The sequence below is a fragment of the Desmodus rotundus genome, chromosome 4 (genome assembly GCF_022682495.2).
Source record: "Desmodus rotundus isolate HL8 chromosome 4, HLdesRot8A.1, whole genome shotgun sequence".
In the NCBI taxonomy this organism is placed as follows: Eukaryota; Metazoa; Chordata; class Mammalia; order Chiroptera; family Phyllostomidae; genus Desmodus; species Desmodus rotundus.
Window position 1 is genome coordinate 138,900,133 of NC_071390.1, and position 25,237 is coordinate 138,925,369.

The window sequence follows — 25,237 nt, forward strand, 5'->3', positions numbered from 1 at the left end:
TTCAGAGGCTAACGTATCATTTGTATCTAGTATCTTTTAAATAGAAATTTTTGTTAAGGATGATATATAGCAATGGTCCCCAACATTTTTGGCACCAGGCATCAGTTTTGGGGAAGACAATTTTTCTGCGGACTTGGGGGGAGGGGATGCTTTCAGGATGATTCAAACACATTACCTTTATGGTGCAGTTTGTGTCTGTAATTATTACATTGGAATATGTAATGAAATAATTATACAGCTCACCATAATGCAGAATCAGTCGGATTCCAACTTAAAGCCTGTCACCAGGTGCAGCTGTACAGTTGAAGTACATCAACTCACTTGCCACTGTAAACTCTGCCACCAGAGCAGCTTAGCTGTCACTCGCCACTCACGGATAGGATTTTGCTAGGAGTCTGCAAGCAACTGATTTATTATCGTCTCCGTGCAGTCAAACCTCTCTGCTAATGGTAACGTGAATTTGCAGCCACTCCCCAGCACCAGCATCACCGCCTCAGCTCCACCTCAGGTCACCAGGCATTGGATTCTCATAAAAATCATGCAGCCTAGATCCCTCGCGTGTGCGGTTCACAGTAGGGTTCGCGCTCCTATGAGAATCAGTGCTGCCGCTGAGCTGACAGGAGGCGGAGCTCAGGCGGTTAATGCAGTGATGGGGAGTGGCTGCAAGTACTGATGAAGCTTCGCTAGCTCGCCCACTGCTCACCTCCCGCTGTGCTGCCTGGTTCCTAATGGCCATGGACCAGTAGCAGTCCGTGGCCCAGGGGTTGGGGACCCCTGATATAGAGAGTTAATGTCATCACATGATACTAGAAATACTTGGCCATGGAACCACTCCTCAGAGGGCTTTCAGTCCTATCCATCCAGATTCTTGTCACTGTTTTTCCAAGACTCTTCTTTCATTTGAGAGGACTTCTGCTAAACTTCAGTGAATTCAAACTTCAAGTGAAATAACTGCAATAGATAGCTTGAGAAACTGGCTGGCTAAGTACCCTCAGAGCCATCACCAGAATCCTGGTCCACCTGGAGAGCCAGACAGTGCAGAGTCCCTTCCACAAAGGGCCTTGTAAGAGAGGAGCCCACAGAAACACTGGCTTGCCCCAGTGTGACAGCAGGCGCAGGGGAAGCCATCTGCACAGCAAGCACGTGGGTGCAGGGCTCTCTCCACTCCCGCTCCATTTGTTGTAGACAGGCTTTCATCTCTTCGCCCAGGCTCCTCTGTTGCTCCCAGCTCGCTCCTGCCTCCAGATTAGTGTTGCTGCTGTCCTTCCGCCACACCTGTGCTTGCCCTTCTTCCCAGATGATTAAGGGACTCTGCCGTTCAGAAAAAGGTGCACACGTACACACCCCCCAAATCCTTCATGGGACATTTACATTCTTTTTTTCTCATTACAGAACATTATTTATTCATAAAGGAAGATAGCAAAAGAGGAACAAAGGAACTACAAAATAGCCAGGAAAAATTAATTAAATGGAATTAGTAAGTCTTAACCAATCAATACTTACTTTTATTTATTTTTTAATTGAACTCATTGAGGTGACATTGGTTAATAAAATCATGTAGGTTTCAGGGGTACAATTCTATAACACATCACCTGTATATTGTATCGTGTGTTCACCACCCCAAGTCAAGTCTCCTTTCAGCAGTGTTCATCCCCTTATACCCTTCTCCTACCCACCTCTGCCTACCTCCGCCTCCCCACCACAGTCACCAGGGACATTTACATTCTGGCCCCAGCTGACTTTTCTAATGTCACCTTCCCCTGTTGCCACATGGCACACTGGACTCAGTAATCAATTCCAGCCTCCTTGCTTCTTTTTACTGCCTGAAATGTCACGGACATCTCGACACCTGCCATCCATAATCTTGGTTCTTATCATTCCCTCCCCTTCCCACAGACCAAAGAGGAAGTTCTCTTCTGTGTTACCATAGCATTTACATTGTAATTCTGACCTCAGTTATTCCTTGATGCTCGTAGGTTTTTTCCCTCCTGTGAACTGTGACCGGTTTCATGGCAGGAACCTTCAGTCGTCACTGGTTCATCCTCACACCCCAACACCTAGCAAAGTGCTCATCACAGGTGCTAAGGAAGGGTATTCATGGAAACAATTGTGTTTTAAGTATTTGATATGCTTTGGGGCTTGATATAGAAAGCTCTTAATTTAGTATTAATCCTGATAACAGGTTTCTAATATCACCATCTTAGTTTCCTGACCAGCAAAATAAAAATGGTAGCCTGTGCGACATAGCAATTCGTGTGTAAGAACAAATAAATGACTCAAGTGCCAGGAAGACTGTTGGCAAACTCCTTTCTCAAGCACACTGAAGAAAAGTGAGGGGTTGCTTGCCAAGATGAAGGCTCAGATTTTGGATATTTTGCTTGGCCTGAATTTGCTTAGATATAAAAATAGGGGATTAGATTCCCCTTTAACTTTAAAATTATATTCTTGCAATGATTCTACTTACGAAGTGTTAAATTTACATAAACATTTTTGGTGCTCAAATTAGCAATAAAATCTGCACTTCAAAGACCTCTTTCCAGCAATGCCTCAACGCATGTTCTGAAGTTCATTTGACCACTAATAATGGATGTGCAAACACATTAGGCGATCACTTCCACAACTGCTCTGCTTCTTTAAGAGACCTCGGTTGTTAAGTTGGAAGATCATTGAACCAAATGAGGGTCAATAAAAGAATAAAAACGTCATTCATTAGTGATCTGAATACAAGGAACTTGATCCTAGGTCGGTATCTGTGTCCATACGCTGCTGACCGCGCGAGGGGGAGCATCTGGTCTCGGCAGTCCCATTCTCTCGGGATGGCTTCGGGACGTCTGATCAAGCTCCTCGTATTTGAGATTCTTGAGTTTGCTGCTTTCTCCATTCCCACGCTTGTGATTATGGAACAGTTTGCAACTGCCTATCAAGTGACAAGGAATAGAGAAGAAAAAACCCACTACTGGCTGATCGTCTCCGGTTCGATTGCCTATGTGTCTTCAGTGAGTCTATTGATTTGGGTTCCCATAAAAGTTCTCTTATACAAGAAACATCGTCTTATAAAAAAAATTAAAGGATGGTGAGTAAAAGATTTCTTTAGCAGAGAATCCCTCAGATGCTTTCAAAGATATTTTCTCATGTACTATGTATAAGGGTGTTAACGTAGCGGAAATGTGTGTACTGTAAGATTAAGGAGAAATAACAGTCACTGTTCCTATAAATGTATTGATATTATGGTATCTTTCATATTTTTGTAGGGTCATTTTTTGACTGACTGAAAATAATCAATTACAGGTGTTCAGAAAATAGGAGATAGCAGAAGTCCATGATATCCCGAATAGTAAATGTTGGACCTAATTCCTTTGTACACTTTACTGCATAAAATTATCACAGTTAATTTACAGACATTATAATCACAGATGATAATATAGAATTTTCCTTTTGTGTAAAACCTGAGTAATGTTCCTTTTTAAATGCTTTGTTACATGTTTTGCAGGTCTCGGGCACCCTCTGATCATTAACCAACCGATTTCTCAGGCAACTGCATCCTCTAATTAGATTTAGAAAAGTAATACTTTACTATGTTGATTAATTCTGTTACCCTTGTGGGGGAAGTACTTCAATAATAATATAAAACATTTTAAATAAATTAAGATTTAATACTGATTTAATTGACTGTTTAGATAATGACTATCAAACCATATACAGGTTTTAAGAACAAATAATCTCAGATACTAATATATTTTTCTCTTTAGGTCTTCAGATTTGATTCTCACTCATCTGGGATTTCTATGTATTCTTTAATAACTTAAGTTTTCTTTGATTCTGATGTTTTATTTAAAAGTTGAACAGCATAGAATGCATTTGAAAAGCAAGGAGCTGTAAATTTCAACATAGTCAAGGGTAGAGATGGAAAAATAGATACAGACATAGCTAGAAACACTCTTGGGAGGGTGCGGGAGGGAGAGCTGAAGGGTGGAGTCATGAAGTGTGCTTTAGATGCTGATACCGACGTGGCCTTGAGAATCACACTTTCTGAGGGACCTTCAGTTCTCGGTGGGCAGAGCTCCTGAGGGATTTTGGGAAATAACATGTTTGTTTGGTACTGCTTTTATCAGTGGGGGTTTAGGGGTCTTCCACACCTTGACCCAAAGCCTATAGATCAGGGGTGTCGAACTCATTTTCACCGGGGGCCACATAAGCCTCATGGTTGCCTTCAAAGGTCCAAATGTAATTTCAAATCCTTAACAGTTAAAGAGTAATTACATTTATACAGCTCTAAAATTATTTCAGTCCTTTGAGGGCAACTGCAAGGCTGATGTGGCCCCTGGTGAGTTTGCCTGCTGTAGATTATCTAAGGACTGGACTGGGTTTGGAGCTGAGCTGGGCCCTCCACTCCTCATACTCCATGGGAGTTGCTCTGACTGTCTAAGTCTCCTGGCTGGGCCAGGGAGCTTTGAGGGAATGGTGGGAGGTTCAAAAGACCACAGGACTAGACCTGGGAAACTGGCCACAGCAGCCCAGGAAGCAGCTTCTCTCTCTCTCTCTCTCCCTCTCTCACGTGCGCGCAGACACACAGACCAACACAGACACACAGACACACAGACACACAGACACACAGACACAGGTTCAAATTCCTAGGACCCTAGGTTCTTAATATCATTCAGGCAGCTTCCCATATCATGTATCATCATCATCATCAAGCTATAACTGTTTCTTTACTGTTCACTTATGTGCTAAGAGATGTATATATGAATTTCATTTTGTTCTATACCACCACCTCCTGCAAGGGTATCTTCATAAGTTTGTCATTATTAGTTGGGAAGCTGATGATTAGATAGTTATGTTTCCCAGTCAGTTAACTAGTGAGAGAAAGGGCCAGACTTTGGACCTACGACCCTCTGATTCTCCTAACCACCACCCTAACGTGCCTCTTTGAATGTCCCAGGCTCTTGGGGCAATTGAGAGTAAGGAGGAGAGTAAGTTTGAGAAGAGTAAGTTTCATTTCTATTCCCCAGTGTCCTTTTTTTAATTTTTATTTTTAGAGAGACAGGAAGGGAGGGAGAAAGAGAGGGAGAGAAACATCAATTTGTGGTTGCCTCTTGTGTACCCCCCTACTGGGGACCTGGCCTACAACCAGGCATGTGCCCTGACTGGGAATGGAACCAGCAACTCTTTGGTTCACAGGCCCATGCTCAATCCACTGAGCTACAGCAGGCAGGCCAAATGTTTCCATGTTTCCTTTTGTACATCTGGTTCAGGTAGTCCTCTTGTATTAAGGTGTATTGGGCTGTCACAACAATTATATCTTTCAGTAATTTCTTTTGTGAAATACTCTTTTGGTCTTTCCTTTCTACTTTTGGATGTGGCTGGCCATAAGTGTTGTAAGTAGTTTTAGATATATGACAGGTTATCTATAATTTCAGTGAAACTGTGAAACTATTTTCTCATGGTCTCACTGCCTGAGTGCTATCATATCATTATCTCTTCCTGGCACCGGAGAGAATAGCTACTAAGCACTATTTTAGGAGTTGCATGCATTCCGTACTATTGCTTTTGAACTTTATGACAACCCAGTGAATTAGTTATGTGCTAGTGTTCTCATTTTATAGATGAAGAAATAGGAACTCAAAGAAATGATTAACTCTGTCAGGTGATAAACTCCGTGGGTGGTGGAGCTGGGATTTGGGAGTCCAGATCAATCTGTTCTGTGCTATTTCCTCTATCTCATGCAACTTCCTTATTTTTTTCTGACTTTGAATGCCAAGTGTGTTTCAAGAAAAATTCAACCCTTTTCGTGTCATTAGGATGCATTTTCCCCAAAGATGTATATTTGGATATTATATATGACTCCCCAAAGTGTAAATTTGGACATCTCAGTATGTGTGGTAATATAGAGTGTGCCATGTATCTTAATTGCAAGCTGAAGATGATGCAAAAGTAATTGCTACTATAGGGAGTAGGTGCTAGAAGTATGAATTATTTTTTGAAGAATAAATAGTTGTTTGTGTGAAATTTCATAGGTCCTTAGCATTCGTAGCTATATTGTTGATGGGCCTCTTTGCGAACCTCCCTGTTGGTCCATGTTGACCTCAAGAGCCGATGAGGCTGGTTTCAGAGGAGAGTGAGTCAGCAGCTTGTGAACCGTGTGTCCTGGTGGTACAGCTGACAGGTGCAGCCCTGAGCTGAAGTCCCATCTTTGACAAAGACTGTGACACCTTGTGTGAGTTATTGAAATTCTTGGAATTTTAGTTTTCTCGTGAGCAAGACAGGACAACCTAGTTTCTTCACGGGAGGGCTGTTCTGAGAAACAGTAAGATTATGCACACGAAGTTGTAAGCATAGTGCCTGGCACCTAAGTGGATGTTAATGTTGTTACCCCAGGCTGAATTTTGTGTTTCCATTTAAAATGTGATCTTGTTTAATCCTCAGAATGACTCTGAGAAGTGGTAGAAGTGATGATAAAACTAGTTAAATGGAAGAAAATTCTATGCTATTTCATTAACTCTTTCCAAGTTTGGAGAATCTTATATATATATTTTTTCTTTGAGAATTATTGGGCCAGTAGAGTGATATAATGAATATCTTCTAAGGCAGCAGTCCCCAACACTGTTGACACCAGGGACTGGGTTTGTGAAAGACAATTTTTCCACGGATGGGTGTGAGGGAGGGCGGTGGGAGGGATGATTTCAGGATGATTCAAGAGCATTATATTCAAGTGCATTCATTCAAGCTCACCTCCTGCTGTGTGGCCTGGTTCCTAACAGTGGGGGGGTGGTGCTGGGGACCCCTGTTCTAAGGTATCCTTCATATCCACAGTGCTTTTATATCTCACTTTTTTCACTTTACCTGCATGCCAGTGTTGCGAGGTGGCCCAAGTAGATGTAATTCCAATTTTATGAGGGAGGCAACCATGTCAGAGAGCTGAAGGTGAACAGCACAGTCTGAACTTTACCCAGTGCTCTTCCCTTTATTCTCATCTACCATTTCCTCATTCTTTTAGAATGACTATTCCTTTTCAGGGATGCCTGTCGTAATTCATAACAGACTAGGGAGATGAAGGAGTGGAGAAAAACTACTTACACACAGACTGAATTGTATATCCCAATAACTGAGAAATCCTTTCCTACGACGACAGCAAATGTGTGAAACGATCGTGTAAGGCTAGCCAGAAACTGCAGCAGGCCTCCAAGGTCAAGGTCCCTCAGGGCAGGGTAAAGCTGGAGGGCTCGTCTAGATTCCCACACTGCCTTGGGACCCAGGATTATATTTCAGGAATTCTCTCAAGTCTTACTTACTTATTTACTTACTTCAGACAATGACATGTCAAGAATCCTGAGCAGTGCCGAGTGTGAAAGACTCCATATTTTAGACTACATTTAACCTTGCTGAAGTCCTTAACACATTCGATGAGATTTTGCTGTTGATTTGTTTCAGGTAGCGGTAGTAATAGTAATAGGAATTGTAGTCATAGTAAAATAAGAGCAAATATGTATTGAGCAGTTACTATGTACTAAGCATAGTTGTAAACACACTGCCTGTATTATTTTAATTAATTCTATAACCTTATTTTGTAAGAACACTTATAGTGCCCATTTGCCAAATGAGGAGATGAGGGCACAGAGATGAAAAGGCCACAGAGCCAGTGAACACTGGAGCCACTACTGACCCCAGGGTGCCTGCCTCCAGAGCCTGGTCTCCAGAGCACCTTGCTGCTCCACAGCAGCACACACAAGTGATGTACACAGCACCAGTAACATCTGGCACTGCTGGGCAGACTGGCTAACCTCAAGGAAATAGAGCTCACTCTCTTCAGCACCGGTGAGAACGTCATCATCAATTATCTGGAACTAAATCAACACTGGTGCTTAACAGTTACTTCTTCCCAGATGACTACCATTCCTTGCAGAGGGTCTGTCATCCTCTTAAATAGTAGTAGTAATTGTGTCATACCTGACAAAAGGCTTTCTCTTCCTTGCCTCCCTCCCATATCCAGGAAATCAGCAGGAGTATATTTACTTTTGCATTTCTTCCCCAGCATACGCCATAGATCACCAGATTCCATTAACTCTTCTTCTTTCATCTTTCTTGCTTCAGCCTCTGGTTCCCCCTGACTGTTTTCCTCGCTCCAATTAGGCCCTCATTTCCAGAGCCACCTTACACAGGCATGGTTTCCCGAATTTCTCTAAGTTCCAATCCATTGTCAGATCATTGTCCTGGTTGTTTTGTTCAAGGAAGCGTGAAGAGCATTGTATTAATTAATGCTGGGGCTTGGACAACCTTCATCAGCAGTTGGCCTTGTCCTTTGCTTCTTTCTGCTTCCCATTTCCCTCACAGTCCTTGCTCACAGAGTAGTAATCATCTTGGAAAATGTTTTCTGCATGTCAGGTCCACCCCTGAAAAATCTCCTCTTCCCTTACTTGTACAGTTCAGTGTTGACAATATACATACCACACAACCCTAAGTCTGGATGACACCTTAGTTTTTCTGCTATTCGATTTCTCACAATACAGATATCTACCTCTGATTTTAAAGGGAATTCACTATATTTTGTCTCTATGAGCATAGTCTTCCTTATTTCCCTATGTTGAAATAAAACCCAGCACCATGTGACTTCCTCCCCATCTTCTTTGTAGACTGCAGGTCCTCTGCCCTCTATTTGCCAGTGAATTTGGCCATGGCCAGCAGCACCACCCACTGCCACCTGATTACTCTTTTCATTGTTTTTCAAGCACTCTTGTTGGCCCTGATAATAGAACCACCACTTGCATGATGACGACTCCCAAAATTGTGTGTCCGGGGGTGACTTCTCTGAGCTCACTGTACATATATTAAAGCTTTTCAAATATTTAAAATAGCCTATCACTCTGCCAGCTCAACCACATCTCGTCACAGTCTGCTAAGTCTTCTCTTCCCCAGAGTCCAGGCGTCATCAGTTCTTCTTGTCTTGAGGTTTCTGGGCCTTTTCCCTTTTGGAGGTCTCCTTGGGATGCTGTCTGGCTTGTTAGTGTGTGGATGTGACCTCATGATACCCTGATGTCCCATTGATGCAGCTAATGACTTCAGCTCTTGATGCAATGTATTGACTTCAATGACATCTGTATCACTCGTTTCATAACTGAGGGTGTGATTGACTAAAATTCCTTGAAAAACTTGCTTTCCCTGCATAGTTTCCTCATCTTGTGCCTCAGCACCTCCTATGGCCTGTAAGTGCCTTAAAGCCAGAGTGTGTCTTATGAGTCTCTGTATCCTTAAAACAGAGTGTTGGACACACAGTTTACATGAATAGGTCAATGGATGAATACTTGAGCTGTTTGTCAAACCTGAATTCAGTAATATACCCTCATCCTTATTCAATGTCATCATATTGATTTTAGCCATATTTTTAATTAATTGCAATCTTCTGAATCCTGATAATATCATTCAAAATGCTTGCTGTCCCACTTAATTTTGTGTCCCCTGCAGATGAGGTAAACATATATATCTTCCTCATCTCCCAGAATTACTAGTAATGTATTTGATGGCATAGTTTTACTAGAAATCCTCCGGGTTAACAGTGATCCACTAGTCCACCCTCAGGGTTTGTTGGAACAGCTGTGAATTTACCTATGTGAACTTCCTTCCAGTTCCCATTTCTCATTCACTCAGTCCCTCTTTTAATAAACATTTACCGAATAGCTACTGACTGCCTGGCATTTGAGACTGTCCATTCTCTGACTTAATCCATGTTCCAAACTACCACCCTACAAAGATGCTTCGTTCCCAAGCTACTGTTGGGGAATACTTGAATGTACATTAGGTATTGACCCTTCCTCGGGAACTTGTAGTCTGCTGTGGAGACTGCACAGTTACACATAAAAATACTGGAAAGTAATGTAAAACAATATACACTAAATCACTAAATAGTATGTGATTGCCACAAGTCCCTGATGAGCCCAGAGAAGAGAGTCATTAAAACTTTGTACTAATAGTGAGGAACGTGCTCTATTTTTTAAAATATTTATGCAAGGATATGTTTATTTATCTTAGAGAGAGAGGAAGGGGGGAGAGAGAGAGAGAGAGAGGAAGAGAGAGAGAGAGCGCGCAAGAGCGCACAACATTGATGTGAGGGAGAAACATCGATTGGTTATCTCTGCTACGTGCCCCAATCAGGGATCGAACCTGTAACCTTTTGGTGTATGGGAAAATGCTCTGACCAACTGAGCCACCCAGCCAAGGTGGAAGGTGCTCTTTTTAATTAACTTTTCCTACCCTTTATCTCACTCCATCAGCCCCACCACACAATGCCCTTCATTTAGCAGGTATTCAATAGATGTGTGTGGCTTATTAAGAGAGCGTCGTACTTTTGAGTAGTAAGAGAAATTCTCACAAGGAAAGCTGGATTTGAGCCAAGCTAGGAGCAGGAAGACATTCCAGAGTGGATGATGAACTTGAGTAATGAGCTGATATAGGAATAAGCCTAACTTTTTTAAGTGGCGAGAGAAGACCAATGTGCTGAGAAAGGAAGGAGTAGAGAGAAATTGCCTGGACAGACTGCAGAGTGCATAGGAATGTGAGTTTTGGAGTCAGAAATACCTGGATTAGGACTCATCTTTTACCTAGCTATGGGATCTTTGGCAAATTAAAACTTCATTATTACTGTGTTCATATGTAAAATAAGGATGATACTCCCGCACAGAGAGTGGTTGTGTGGTTTGAGTAAAGTCTGTAAGATGCTTTTCTACAGAACTTGGCATAGAGCAGAAGCTCCCTGAGGTTAGTGTAGAGACAGAGAGCTGTTGCTTTATGTTGGAAGCCTTCAAAGACTGGGAGGAATCTTTGTCTTAATAGTTTAGGTAAAAGAGAACCTTTGTGAGTTTCTGAGCAGAGTGGTTTCCCAAGTTATCATCTGACCATGTTACTAGTGTGAGAAATCTCAGGGCAAGAATTCTTGCTGCATGAACAGGAATATTTAACTCACCGTGGCTGAGCTCAGGTCTTTCCTCACAGGCCTGCTCATGGGAGAATCCTCCTTCTTGACAGTTTACTACAGATGTGTGCAGAGCTCTGCTGGTAGCGCCCTAACTCAGCCTTTCATTTGGACATTGCACCAAGCCCAAAGGTCCTTCTCTTCAGCCAGTCCTGTGGTTTTGGTCTTGCTTTAGTTTCAGCTTGATATTTCTAACATAAATGCGTCTGTGATATTTCTAACATAAATGCTGTCACTCATTGGATTTGTTTCTTAGGATCGCTCTTATGAAGCACCACAAACTCCGTGGCTTAGACGACAGGAACTTATCGTCTCCCAGTTCTAGAGACTGGAGATCTGAAATCAAAGTGTCGTTGAAGTTGGTTCTGGCTGAGGGCCGTGACGGGGAATCAGTTGCAGGCTTCTCCCCTAGCTTCTGCTGCTTTACTGGCCCTCACTGGCACTCCTTGGCTTGTAGATGTACCACCTGTTTGGTCTCTGCTTTCATCTTCACACGTCCCTCTCCCTGTGTCTCATCACATAGTCTTCTCTTTGGCGTGTCTGTTTCCAAATCTTTCCTTTTATAAAGACACCAGTCGTGTTGGGTAAGGGCCCACTATAATGGCCTCCTTTTAACTTATTACCTCTGGAATGACCCTATTTCCAAATACAGTCACATTCTGAAGTACTTTGGGTTGGGACTTCAATATGGTTTTTTTTTTAAGACAATTCAACGGACTGCCCTTTGTGCCCCTGCCCCCTGTCCCTGCAAATTCACATTCTTCCCATATGCAAAATAGCATTCACTCCATCTCAACATCTCCAAATGTTTTAATCATTCCAGCATCAACTCTAAGTACAAAATTTCATGTAAACATCATTAACTCAGAGTTCTAAAACTTACCATCTAAGCCATCCTAATCAGTTATGGGTGAGACTTGGGGTATGATACATCCTGAGGCAAACATTCCTTTCCATCTATTAAATCGTGAAACCAGGCAACAAGTTACTTGCTTCTCAGATACAATGTGGGACTGGTATAGGATAGACATTCCCATTCCAAAAGGGAGACATTGGAAGGAAGAAGGGAGTCATGGGTGCCAAGCAGGTCTGAATGCCAGTAGGGCAAATTTCATTACATTTAAAGGCTGCTCTGAAATTGGATGTTCTGTCCCCTGGGCTCATCAGGGTGGGATTTCACCCCCTTGGCCATGGCCTTGGCCAAGGCTGCAACCTTGCCTTTTACATTTGAGGAGGGAACATCTGGACCCCTTTGCTGGTGGTCCTGGCACATCCAGGGCCTCTGTAACACCATCGATCATCCTTCCTTTTTCTTGAAACATAAGACATTTACATCCGAGTAGCTCCACCAGCACATTTCCTGCCTATTGAACCCCAGAAGTCTGATAGCCTTCCTTCATTTTGTCCCATCTCTGGCCCCCTTTGGTGCTACCTGTAGGTGCTTCTGCTGAGGTAGTTAATTGGACACACAAGCCACCCCCTTAGTGTTCTCTCTAAGAACACTAAGTGAAAAAGAACACTAAACTTTTCATGGTTTAGATGAAAAGTTATCATATTTCTAGTTAAATACAATAAAGACTTGGATTGATATTTATTTATTAATTATTCTACTTGTTCAGTTAGTATTTACTGAGTTCCTACTATGTGCCAGATGTTCTCTAGCATCATGATGCTCTTGAACTTGGCTAATAAACAAGTTACATTTTTATTTTCACTAATCTCAAATTGAAAGCTAGCACTTCTTGTCATTTGAATGTTGATAGAACTACAGAGGTATTAGTATGACCTATAATTTTATTACATAGATCTATCCATATCCCTTAGATCATTTCATATTATGATATAATTGTTTGAGATTTTTTAAATTGAATATATTGGGAGGAGGCATTAGTTCATAAGATTATATATATTTCAAGTGTATAATTCTATAACACATCATCTGTATATTCTACTGTGTGTTCACCGCCCCAAGTCAAATCTCCTTCTATCACCATTTATCCCTACTTTACCCTATTCTACTCCTCCCCAGCCCCTTTGCCCTCTGGTAATCACTGTTGTCTGTGTCTATGTTTTGTTTTGTTTAATCACTCACCTTTTTCACCCAGCCCCCCAACCCCAGTCCCCTCAGACAGCTGTCAATCTGTTCTCTGTATCTGTGAGTCTATTTCTATTTTGTTCATTAGATTTCACATATAAGTGAAGTCATATGGTATTTGTCTTTCTCTGAATGGTTTATTTTACTTAGCATAATATTCTCCAGATCCATCCACGCTGTCACAATGGTGACTTTCTTCTTTTTATGACAGAGTAGTATTTCATTGAATAAATGTACCACTACTTTTTTATCCACTAATCTGTTGATAGGCACTTGGGCTGCATCCATAGCTTGGCTATTGTAAATAAGGCTGCAATGAGCATAGGGGTGTATATATCTTTTCAAAGTAGTGCTTCGAGTTTCTTTGGATTTTTTCCCAGAAGCAGAATTGCTGGGTCATAAGGCAGTAACATTTTTAATTTTTTGAGGAAACTCCATATTGTTTTCCAGAATGGCTGCACCAGTCTGCATTCCCACCAACAGTACATGAGGATTCTCTTTTCTCCACATCCTCACTTGACACTTGTTCTTTGTTGATTTATTGGTAGCCATTCTGACAGGTGTGAGGTGATATCTCCTTGTGGTTTTAATTAGCATTTCTTGATGATTAGTTATATTAAACATCCTTTCATATTTCTATTGGCCATCTGTATGTTCTCTTTGAAGAAGTGTCTGTTCAGGTCTTTGGCCCATTTTTTAATTGGATTTTTTTATGGGGTTGGTGTTGAATTATGTAAGTTCTTTATAAATTTTGGATGTTAACCCCTTATCAGGTTTCATTGATGAATATATTCTCCTGTTCAATGAGTTGTCTTTTCAGTTTGATGTACTTCTATCTGTTTATTTTTACTTTGTTTCCCTAGCCTGTAGAGGTATAACAGAAAAAATATTGCTAAGAGAAATATCTGAGATTTTACTGCCTATGGTTTCTTTTAGGAGTTTTATGGTGTTGACTCTAACATTTAAATCTTTAATCTGTTTTGAGTTTATTCTTGTGTACTGTGTAAGAAGATAGTCTAGTTTCAATTTTTGTACATATCTGTCCAATTTTCCCAACACCATTTATTGAATAGACTGTCTTTACCCTTTGTATGTCTTTGCCTCCTTTGTCAAATATTAATTGACCATAAAGACATGGATTTATTTCTGGGCTATTATGTTCCATTGATCTATTATGTTCCATGTCTGTTTTTATACCATTACCATACTGTTTTGAGTACTATGGCCTTGAGGTATAGTCTGATATCAGGTAACAAGATTTCTCCAACTTTGTTCTTCTTTCTCAATATTTCTGTGGCTATTCGGGGTCTTTTGTGGTTCCACTTAAATTTTTGGAATATTTGTTCTCGTTTTCTGAAATATGCCAATGGTGTCTTGATAGGAATTGTGCTGAAACTATAGATTGCTTTGGGTAGTAAGGACATTTTAATTATGTTACTTCTTTCTATCCATTAACATGGTATACACTTCCACTTATTTTTATTTTCTTTAATTTCTTTCTTCAGTGTCTTACAATTTTCCTAATACAAGTCTTTTTATCTCTGTGGTTAAATTTATTCCTAGGTATTTTATTTTCTTTTTTTGAGGCAGTTGTAAACGGGATTTTTTTTCTTAGTTTCTCTTTCTGATAGTTCATTATTGTGTGCATAAAATTGAAACTGTTTTCTGGATATTAATTTTGTATCCTGCTACTTTACTGAACTCATTTATCAGTTCTAGTAGGTTTTTTGGTGGAATCTTTAGAGTTCTCTGCATACAGTATCGTGTCATCGGCAAATAAAGACAGTTTTACTTCTTCCTCTGCAATTTGGATACCTTTTATTTCTTTTTCTTTTACAGAAATAGACCTGACTGCTGTAGCTAGTAATTCTAGTACTATGTTGAATAAGAGTGGTGAGAACAGACATCTCTGTCTTGTTTCTGATCTTAGGAAAAACACTTTTAGTTTTTGCCTATTGAGTATGATGTTGGCTGTGTGTTTGTCATATGTGGCCTTTATTACATTGAGGTATATTCCCTCTATGCCCACTTTGTGGAGAGTTTTTATCATAAATGGGTGCTAGGATTTTATCAAATGCCTTTGCTGTGTCTATTGATATTATCATATAATTTTATCCTTTATTCTGTTTATATGGTGTATCAATTAATTGATTTGTGAATATTGTATGAACCTTGCACCCCTGGAATAAATCCCACTTGATCATGGTGTATGATCTTTTTACTATATTGGTAGATACGGTTTGTAAATGTCTTGTTGAGAATTTTAGCGTCTATGTTCATCAGAAATATTGGCATATAATTTTTGTAATGTCTTTATCTGGTTTTAGAATCAAGATAATGATGGCCTCCTAAAGTGAACCTGGGAGTCTTCCCTCCTCTTGAATTTTTTGGAATAGTTTGAGAAGTATAGGTGTTAGTTCTTTGTTGAATGTTTGGTAAAGTTCACCTGAGAAGCCATCTGGTCCAGGACTTTTGTTTGTTTTGGGAGTTTTTTAAAAATTATTGTTTCAATTTCATTAGTTGTAACTGGTCTATTCAGATTTTCTGATTCTTTTTTATTTAGTTGTGAAGATTAGATGTTTCATGGAATTTGTCAGTGTTGTTCAGATTGTCCAATTTGTTGGCATATAGTTATTCAATTTCCTTACAATTCTTTGTATTTCTTTGGTGTCAATTGTTACTTCTCCTCTTTCATTTCTTATTTTATTTATTTGGGGTGCTCTCTATTTTTTATTTATGAGTCCGGTTAAAGGTTTGTCACTCTTGTTTATCTTTTCAAAGAACAAGGTCTTGGTCTCATTGATCTTTTGTGATTTTTTTTACTCTTATTTCTACTCTGATCTTTATTATTTCTTTTCTTTTACTCACTTTGGGCTTTATTTTTCTTTATCTAGTACCTTTAAGTATAATTTTAGATTGCATATTTGAGATTTTTCTTATTTCTTGAGGAAGGCCATAATGCTATGTTTTCCTCCCAGGACTACTTTTGTTGTGTACCATAGATTTTAGATTGTTTTGTTTTCATTTTCATTTTTTTCAAGGTAACTTTTGTTCTTCCTTGATCTAATTGTTAACCCATTCATTGTTTAGTAACATATTATCTAGCCTCCATGTCTTTGTATGTTTTCAGTTTTTTCTTGCAATTGATTTTTAGTTTCATATCATTGTCAGAGAAGATGCTTGATGTGATTTCAGTCTTCTTAAATTTATTGAAACTTGTTTTGTGTCCTAACATGTGGTCTACCCTAGAAAATGTTCCATGTGCACTTGAAAAGCATGTATATTCCACTGTTTTGGGGGTGAAATGCTCTGAAGATAACAAATCCAGGTATTAAATCCATCTGAACTAGTGCGTCATTTAAGGCCACCATTTCTTTGTTTATTTTCTTTCTTGAAGATCTGTCCATTGATGTAATGAGTTTGTTAAAATCTCCTACTGTGAATGTATTACTGTCAATCTCTTCCTTTATGTCCATCAAGATTTGCTTTACATATTTAAGTGCTCGTTGATGTGTGCATATATGTTTACAAGGGTTATATTCTCTTGTTGGATTGCTCCCTTTATCATTATATAGTGTCCTTCTTTGTCTCCTTTTATAGCCTTTGTTTTAAACTCTATTTTATCAGATACTAGTATTGCTGCCCCTGCTTTTTCTTCATTCCTGTTTGCATAATGTATGTTTTTTTAAATTCTTGCCTGAGGACATGTTTCCATTTATTTTTAGAGAGAGAGAAAGGGAGAGAGAGAAGGAAACATGGATGTGAGAAACATTGATTGGTTGACTCCCATATGTGTCCCAACCAGGGAGTGAACCCCCTCCCTAGGCATGTGCCTGGGAATTGAAAGAGCAACCTTTTGATACATGGTCTGGCACTCCAACCAATTGAGTCATGTGGCCACAGCACATGAAACATCTCTTTCCATTCCTTTACTTTTAGTCTATGTGTCAATTTTGTTCTGAGGTGGCTCTCTTTTAGACAGCATATACAAGGTCTTTCTGGAAAATGTCCAGCCATTGTTAATATAATGAAAATGGTTTGTGTGACATCAGTGTAGCCTGGCAGCCAAGGAGAGTGGACTGGAATGTGCATGTGTGAACAATGATGACTTCACTGTACTAGTCAGTGGGGGTGGTAGACACCACTGAGTGAGCATGTGTACTGTGTGTCTGTCCCATTCAAAATGACTGAGCAAGGAGAGGAACGAATCTGCATCACATTTTTTGTTAAGCTTGAACATTCTTCTGTGGAAACTATTAGGATGATTCAGGAAGCCACAGCTATGAGCAACTGGTGATTGGCAGCTTCATCATGACAATGTATTCGCTCATATATCACGTCTCATGCAGAGTTCTTTGACAAAACATCAAATCTCCCAGGTTAGTTATCCCTTCCACAGCCCAGATTTGGTGCCCTGTGACTTCTGTCATTTTTCAAAACTAAAATCACCTTTGAAAGGAAAGAGATTTCAGACTGTTGATGAGATTCAAGATAACACAACAGAGCGGGGGGGGGGGGGTGATTGAGAGAACTGTGTGAGGTCCCAAGGTGCCTACTTTGAAGGGGAATGAGGCATCATTGTCCTATGTACAATGTTTCTTGTATCTCATATCTTCTTTAATAAGTGTCTCTATTTTTCATATTACATGGCTCGATACCTTCTGGACATACCTTGTAGCTGGGTCTTGTTTTCTTATATTCAGCTACCCTATGTCCTCTGATTGGAGTATTCAAATCACTTACATTTAAAAAGAGTATTAGGAGGTGCATATTTATTGCCATTTTATTCTTTATAACTATGTTCCTTTGTTTTTTTAAAAAATTATTCTTCTTAAAGAAGACCCTTCAACCTTCCCTTTAATACTGGTTTGGTGATAATAAACTCCTTTAGCTTTTTCTTGTATGAGAAGCTCTTTATTCCTCCTTCAATTTTAAATTATACCCTTGCTGGAAAAGTAGTCTTGATTGTAGGTCCTTGCTTTTCATCACTGAATATTTCATGCCAATCCATTCTGACTTAAAATGTCTCTGTTGAGAAGTCAGCTGTCAAAGTCTTATGGGAGCCCTTGTAAGTAACTAATTGTCTTTTTCTTGCTGCTTTTAAGATTCTCTCTTTGTCTTTGAACTTTGTTATTTTAATTATGACATGTCTTGGTATGGGCCTTTTTGAGTTCATCTTTTTGGGGACTCTCTGCACTTCCTAAACTTGTGTGTCTTTTTCCTTCACTAGGTTAGAGAAGATTTTACAGCCATTATTTCTTAAAATAGGATTTCAATCCTTTGTTCTCTCTTCACCTTTTAGTATACCTATGATGCAGATGTTGTTATGCTTCATGTTGTCCCCAAGGTCTTTTAAACTATGCTCATTTTTAAAAATTCTTTTTTTCTTTTTGCTAGTGTCATTGAATGTTTACTGCTACCTTGTCTTCCAAATCTCTCATTTGATCCTCTGCTTTATCCAACTTACTGTTTATTCCTTCTAGTGTATTCTTTATTTCAGATATTGTATTCTTTATTTCTGACTGGTTCTTTTTTTATAGTCTCTATGTCTTCCCTCATGCTGTTGAATTTCTCACTAAGTTCCTTGAAATTCTCACTAAATTTCTTGAGCATCCTTATAACCATATTTTTTAACTCTATGCCAGGTGAATTGCTTGCCTCCATTTCATTTATCTCTTCTGGAGATTTCTCCTGTTCTTTAATTTGGGGCTTCTTTCTTTGTCTCCCCATTTTGTCTGCCTCTTTGTGTTTGTTTTTAATATAGGAGGTAGATTTGCTATAGGTCTCAGCCTTGGTAGGGTGGCCTTATGTGGTAGGTGTTTTGTGGTACCCAGTGGCACAATCTCCTTGATCACCTGAGCTGGATGCTCCAGGAATATCCCTTGTGTGGCTTATGTCAGCCTCCTGTTGTAAAAGAGTGTTGTTTGCTATTGGCCTGTTTGTGCATGAGGTTGACTCTCTGGCTGGCTGACTGAGTATCAGTCCTGACTACAGTGTATGAGCGGCTGTGCAGGTGCTGACCATGTGAAGCAGAATTCCTCTGAGCAGGTTGTGGTGCCTGTGAAAACCTCCCTTTGGATATGCCACTTTTGAAGCTCATTGGATCTTTCTCTGATGTAGTCTGAAGTTGGCTGCTGGGGTCTCTTGGGGGGTACTCTGGTGCTGACCAATATTAGATGCTGCCTGTGACTGGCCTCAAGCAACTTGTTTTGAGCTACAAAGAGATCCACAGTTTGTGGCTGCTTCTGTTGGGCCTTGGTATGTAGTGGGAGGACCAAGCTGCATACCAGGGCTAGCTTCCAGCAGCACTGAACTCAAGGGTTGGTCAGCAAAATGCCCAAGGCATCCCAAGATCCACCTCTGCCTGCCTCAACCTGCTGGCTGCCTGTTAGGCTCAATCACTGAAACAACCCCTGGTGGTATTTGAATTGCATGAGGTAGGTTCTTAGTGAGTCACTTGGTAGGAACCAGATTGATACAGGTTCAAACTCCCTGCCAGTACTAGGTCTGAGGCCTTTCAGCAAAAGTTCCAGAGTAAACCTAGTCCAGCTTCCCCTTGCCAGGTGCCCACAGACCTTTGTGTTGAGACTAGGTCTGAGAAAATCATCAGGGTGAGGCCTGCAGGGTTTATCTGGTGCGAACAGACCATGCCTATAGCCATGTGAAGGAAGGACTTTGCATTGTTTGGGCATGTGAGGGAAAAATGGCCCCAGTCCTAGAGCCACGTAACACAGTCTGTCCCAGATTCTCCTAGGAGACTGAGCTCAGCAAGGCAGGGTCACCAGGAGTCAGGAGGGTATGACTAGTGGATCTCCCCTGAGGGGGAGGCAGCAGTCAGTTTCATGGGAAAGTGGGGGTAATGGCTGCTGGCCCTAAAGTCACACAACTTAGTTACTGACACCCCCTGAATCTGCCTGGATCTCTGCACCTCAGCCAGGCAGCTGACTTCTTAGCAGGGCATGAGGTATGCAGGGAGGGGTTATTGCATTTTCCCAGGCTGATGCCATAAGTAGAAAAGTGCTCCACCCAAGAAAGATGGCATGTGTGGTGTGGGCGAGGGACTCAGTACAAGATTCTGGCAGCTGTCTCGTTCACTCTCTCCCCAGAGCCACAAACCCCAGTCTGTCCTCACATGACTCTAGTGCACTCTGCCCTCCTAACACTGAAGCCTAGTGTGAGTGGCTGCAAGTGAGATTTTGTGCATTGGCCCCTTAAGAGCGTGCCTGTGTATCTAGCAACAGCAATCTCCCTGCTGGATGAAATCCTCACTGATTTTCACAGCCAGATTTTATGTGGGTGCCTCCTCCTGGCTCTGGTGCTCTTGGCTGTGGGGCCCAGTGTGGAGTTGAGACCCCCATTTTTTCTGAGGGGGAACCTTTGCTGCTGAGATATCCCTTGGAATCTCAGCCACCACCCTTGGGGATGGGACCAACCTTTTTCCACTTTCCGCCCTTCCTACCAGTCTTGATGTGGGCTCTGTGAATCCTTAGTTATAACACTTCTCTTCAGCTGGTCTTCAGTTGGTTATTCAGGCTGATTTCTCTACATTTTAGTTGTAGTTCCAGTTTGGTCCTGGGAGGAAGAGAGTGTAATGTTAACTCTGCTGCCATCTCGCATCCACTGTAAGTGTTTCATATACTTCAGGATAAAGTTTACGATCCCCACTACCCTGAAATTATGAGTGATTACAGTTTCCACTAGTGACTCCAGTTTTCACCTCAAAGAAAATAAGAAGACACTCTGTTCATAGATAGACACATTTATGAATATATCAAAAAATCTTAAGGTTTTGGGTTACTTTTTCAACATAATTGCTTTGCTTTGTAAGTATTATTTTATTTTCTGCATTTAAAAATTCTATTCTGAGAAGACTCCATAGGACTTAACCAGAGTCCCAGAAATTTTATTGCACAAACAAGATGAAAAACATTGTTCTAAATGGTAAAGAATAAGTAGTGAACAATTAGAAAAGGCCCCTGCTTCCAAGAAACTTACCTTGGATATGGGCAGAGAAGGATACAATAAACAATAAGCAAGGAAAGAAATAATCAGCAGAATTTCCGGTAGTCGTATGTTTATATGTGTAAATTGTTTTATGATAACAAAAATCCAGACATGGAAGATCCAGGAGTAGAGAGCCACCGGCAAAAGGAATAGACAGGGTATGACTTGGAGGTGTGGCAACCTTGGTGGGATCGTGAAATAACCAGAAGGCCAACATGGTCCGAGTTAAGTAGGTGTTAGAGATGTAGGTCATTCTAAGTGAGGATGAGAGCAGGAGAAATGTGGGATACTCCATCGTGTAAAGCAGGCAGGCTAGGGTAATAGGTTTCAATTTTATTCTAATTGATCATTGTGCCGAGTGCTCCACCATCTATCCACAGAACGTCTTTCATTTTGCCAAACTGAAACTCTGTACTCAGTAACAATAACTGTGTGTTCCTCCCATACACCAACTTTGGGGATGTTTGTGGAGGGGAGTTATATATTTTAAATCTGAAAATATGACTGTTGACTCCATGGAGAAAATGCTGCAAGGTAAAAATAGAAGCAGTAACAAGAAACTAGTTAGAAAATACTGCAGAGGAGAGATGATAGCAGAGGGTAAATTGAAAATGTATCTTGGCAGTGAATCAGACAGGATTTGAGGATGATCAGAACAGGTATAGGGAAGGATGTGGCTTCTTTTTCAGGCATGTTAGTCCTGGATGGCCTGTTAGAAATCCAGGTGGAGGTTCCAAATAGTTGAGTGTACAAGTGCAGGGCTCAGGGCCGAGGCCAGTATACTTGTGTATATATATTTAGTGTGTTTGGGAGTCCTTGGCAAGTAGGTGGTATTTAAAAAACAGGTTTGGCTCAGGTAATCAAGGGAGATAACACAGATAAAGAAGAGAAGCAGGAATAGTCCCTGGGGCCAAGCTGAGAAGAGGACTGTAGGACTCTAGCCAGTCTTAGAGAGCCGGGTGCTGTAGGAACCTGGATGTGGACTCACAGAGCGGGCAAAGCTGTACATTCAAAATCTGATCATACTTACAGATTTAGGAGGTTGCGCTAGGTCTCGTTATAAGAGAGCGGCTATCCCACCACATAAATTATGTCTAAACCTAGAACATCTGAGATGGGGATGAAATTAGAGGGATACCTGTCAGGACCAAGGAGAAATTCTTAGTCATCTGAAGGACTCCAACACTTTTGGTATTTAGATTCACACTATCCTATAAATGTAATTATTACAATATCTATTTAAGGAAAGAGAAGGTAAATATTTTATTATAGACAATCTTTGAGTATATTTTGTTTTCCCCAAAGTTAATGATGCTAAAGGAATATATATAAGTTCTCTCAAAGATAGATTATTAAGTACATGTTCTATCTTAAAACTATTTGATTAATTGATCTTGAAAGATTTAAGAAGTGGTCCAAAAACAAGTGAAAAATTATGTTATTTTTATGTATATATGCCTTTTTTTGGTCCAAGTAAATAATATCTAAATGTTTTAAATTCAAGGCATCCTTTAGTATCTAAATATAATCTCTAAATGCTTTTTTAAAAAAATAAATTTTACAACATTGGGCATACTATAACTTGAAAAAGTCACTGTTCTTTTTTCCAGTCGGTCACCAGAGCCTGAACTCTGAGGCAGGGTTCTAATTAATGGACTATGAAAATGTTGCATGCCATGGGCCTGCCCTGTGTTGCTTTTGGTTGTGTATGATTTATTCATTATTCGGAAACCTCTCCCCCTTTGTCCTAGAAAAGCATTCTGGTTGTTGCATGTGTTCCTCTTTGCCATAGTCAAGCATTTGGGAAATGGAAATAGGGAAGCAGTAGCTTCTTAGAAAAACTAGATGAATGGAAGAGGAACTGCAAAATTAGCAAAAAGTAACAGGAACTGTTGATCTTGTACATTATTGCTCTTTATTTTTTTTCTCCTTTGCTAGGAGACCTGTTATGATGATGTGTGTGGTGTGCACCACACTCCCCAGCTTCAGCTTTTCCATAGCAGTGACTGAGGTATGGAATTTTTATTTCTGTTGCTGAAAGATTTTGACTTTTTAAAATTTCTTGTTACAGTGGTGTGACCAACAAATTTCTTAAAGTTTATTTTATCCGGTGTTCTTCCAAATTGTGTGTTTATAATGTATATTACATATATTATAATATATTACACATCCACACATACCCCCAAGGTCATTGTTACCTCTGAGATTATGTAGGAATGTCTAGCAATGAATTTTTTAAAAGATTACTTCTGTGTTTGTGTGTGAGAGGCAGGGATGTGATTTCAAAATAATTTTTAAGAGCAAGGATTTACATTTGTTTCTTCTGACCTGATGCTTCTCATGATCATACTGAATTTTAAAGGAACAAAAGACTATTCCAGTGAAAATCCACTCAAACTCTAAGACCTTTGATAATATATCCATTGACAAATAACTTTCACATGATACTTACTTGAAAATAACTATGTTTTGACCAAAAACAACTTCAAAAGGACTCTAATGGATGGATGTCTGCAGGACAGGAATATTAAAGGCAGAACTTTCAGGCTGTAAGAATTTATTATCTAAGAAGTCCAAAGAAGAATGCCTCACTAATCTCAATTATTTGTAAGGTGCTATGGAAGACCGAATTTTCACTTTCTCAGAGTGCACCACTTAAATTACTTTGTGATATTTCATTTATAAGCTGAGCAGATATCACTAAGTGCGTATTACACGCCAGGCACTATGTTAGGTACTGGGAATAGACTACTCAGGAAATTGGACAGTCTCTGATCCTCAGTAATTACTGACAGTAGAGAGGAAAAGCAGACAATTAGATTAAGTATAAATGCTGTGAGGGAGGTGAGTACCAGGGTTATTTTTCACTGAAATGAACCACACAAACAGAAAAGCATACAAAACAAACATGTACAATATTAATGGGATACCACAAAGCAAACCCCTGTGTAAACACTACTCAGGTCAAAACATAAAGCTTTGCCAGCTGCCCAAAGGCCACCCCATGTCCCTTGCAATGACTACCTCTGCCCCAAAGGTAGCTCTGCCTTCACTTTTAATACCACAGATTAGTTTGTCTGTTTTTAAACCTTATATATAGGGAAATCAATCAATCTATCATCTGTCTATCTATCTTTCACCTTCTAATTTGTGTCTGGCTTCTTTTATTCAAAAGTATAGGCCATTCATGTTCTTGTGTATAATTATAGTCCTTTCATTTTCATTCCTGTAGAGTTATTTTATGAATACATCACAATTCATTTATCGTTCTACCTCCAATGGTCAGTTCAGTTGTTTCCAGTTTTGACGACTGTAAATGATGCTGCTGTGAACATCCTTGCATTTGTCTCTTGGTGCGCAAGTGCAAGTGTTTCGGTTGGTTAAATATGCAGGAGTAGAATTAATGGGTCATAAGATATTCAAGTGTTCAATTGTAACAGATAAGCCAGTTTTCCAAAGAGATTATAGCAGTTTGGACTTCCACTGGCACAGAACGAGCATTTCTGTTGCTCCACATCCTTACCGCACTTGCATTGCGAGTCTTTCTATTTTAACATTCCGATGGTTATACTCTTGAATCTCATTGTAGTTTTAAGTTTCATTTTTCCAATAATTAATGAGATTGAGCATTTTTTCTTGCCCATTTTTTCCATTGTGTTACTCATCTTTTTAACATTGATTTGGAAAAATTATTTATATATTCAGATTTCAAGCTCTTTGTTAATTAAATGTATTGCAAATATCTTCATTTTCTGTGACTTAATACTCTTAATAGCATATTTTGAGAAAGAGATGTTCTTAATTTAAAAATATTCCAGTTTTATCAGTTTTGTTCCTTTATGGATAGTGCTTTTGGTAACTAGTTTGAGAGGATTTTGTCATATTGTGAATCTGAATCTTGAGGCCCTGAAGATCTTCTCCTATATTATATTTTTGGTTCTATACTATTTTACCATTTTCTTTTATATTTACAATTTTTCTGGAGATAATGTACATATTATGCAGTAGGGAGACAAGTTCTATTTATTTTTTTCCAAATAACACCCAATGGACTGTGAACCATTTATTAAAAAGTCTGTTTTCACACATCTCTCTGCAGTGCTACTTTTATTATAATCAGGTGTGTATATACAAGGTCTATTTCTAAGTTTTCTCTTCTTTTCCATTTCCTACTT

General features: G+C 39.9%; 1 protein-coding gene across 2 annotated transcripts in view; it reads left to right on the top strand.

Moving 5' to 3' along the window:
• The first annotated feature begins 2,742 nt into the window (after positions 1–2,742).
• TMEM236 (transmembrane protein 236) overlaps positions 2,743–25,237 on the top strand; it is a 45,544-nt gene continuing 23,049 nt past the window's right edge. The window contains exons 1-3 of one of the 2 annotated variants that reach the window (XM_053922032.2): positions 2,743–3,073; positions 20,612–20,680; positions 23,001–23,073. In XM_053922032.2, coding sequence (XP_053778007.1) covers positions 2,817–3,073; positions 20,612–20,680; positions 23,001–23,073 — 399 coding nt within the window. In that variant the 5' untranslated portion in view covers positions 2,743–2,816. The remainder of the gene's footprint in view (positions 3,074–20,611; positions 20,681–23,000; positions 23,074–25,237) is intronic. The other variant, XM_024576790.4, reaches the window with a different exon arrangement.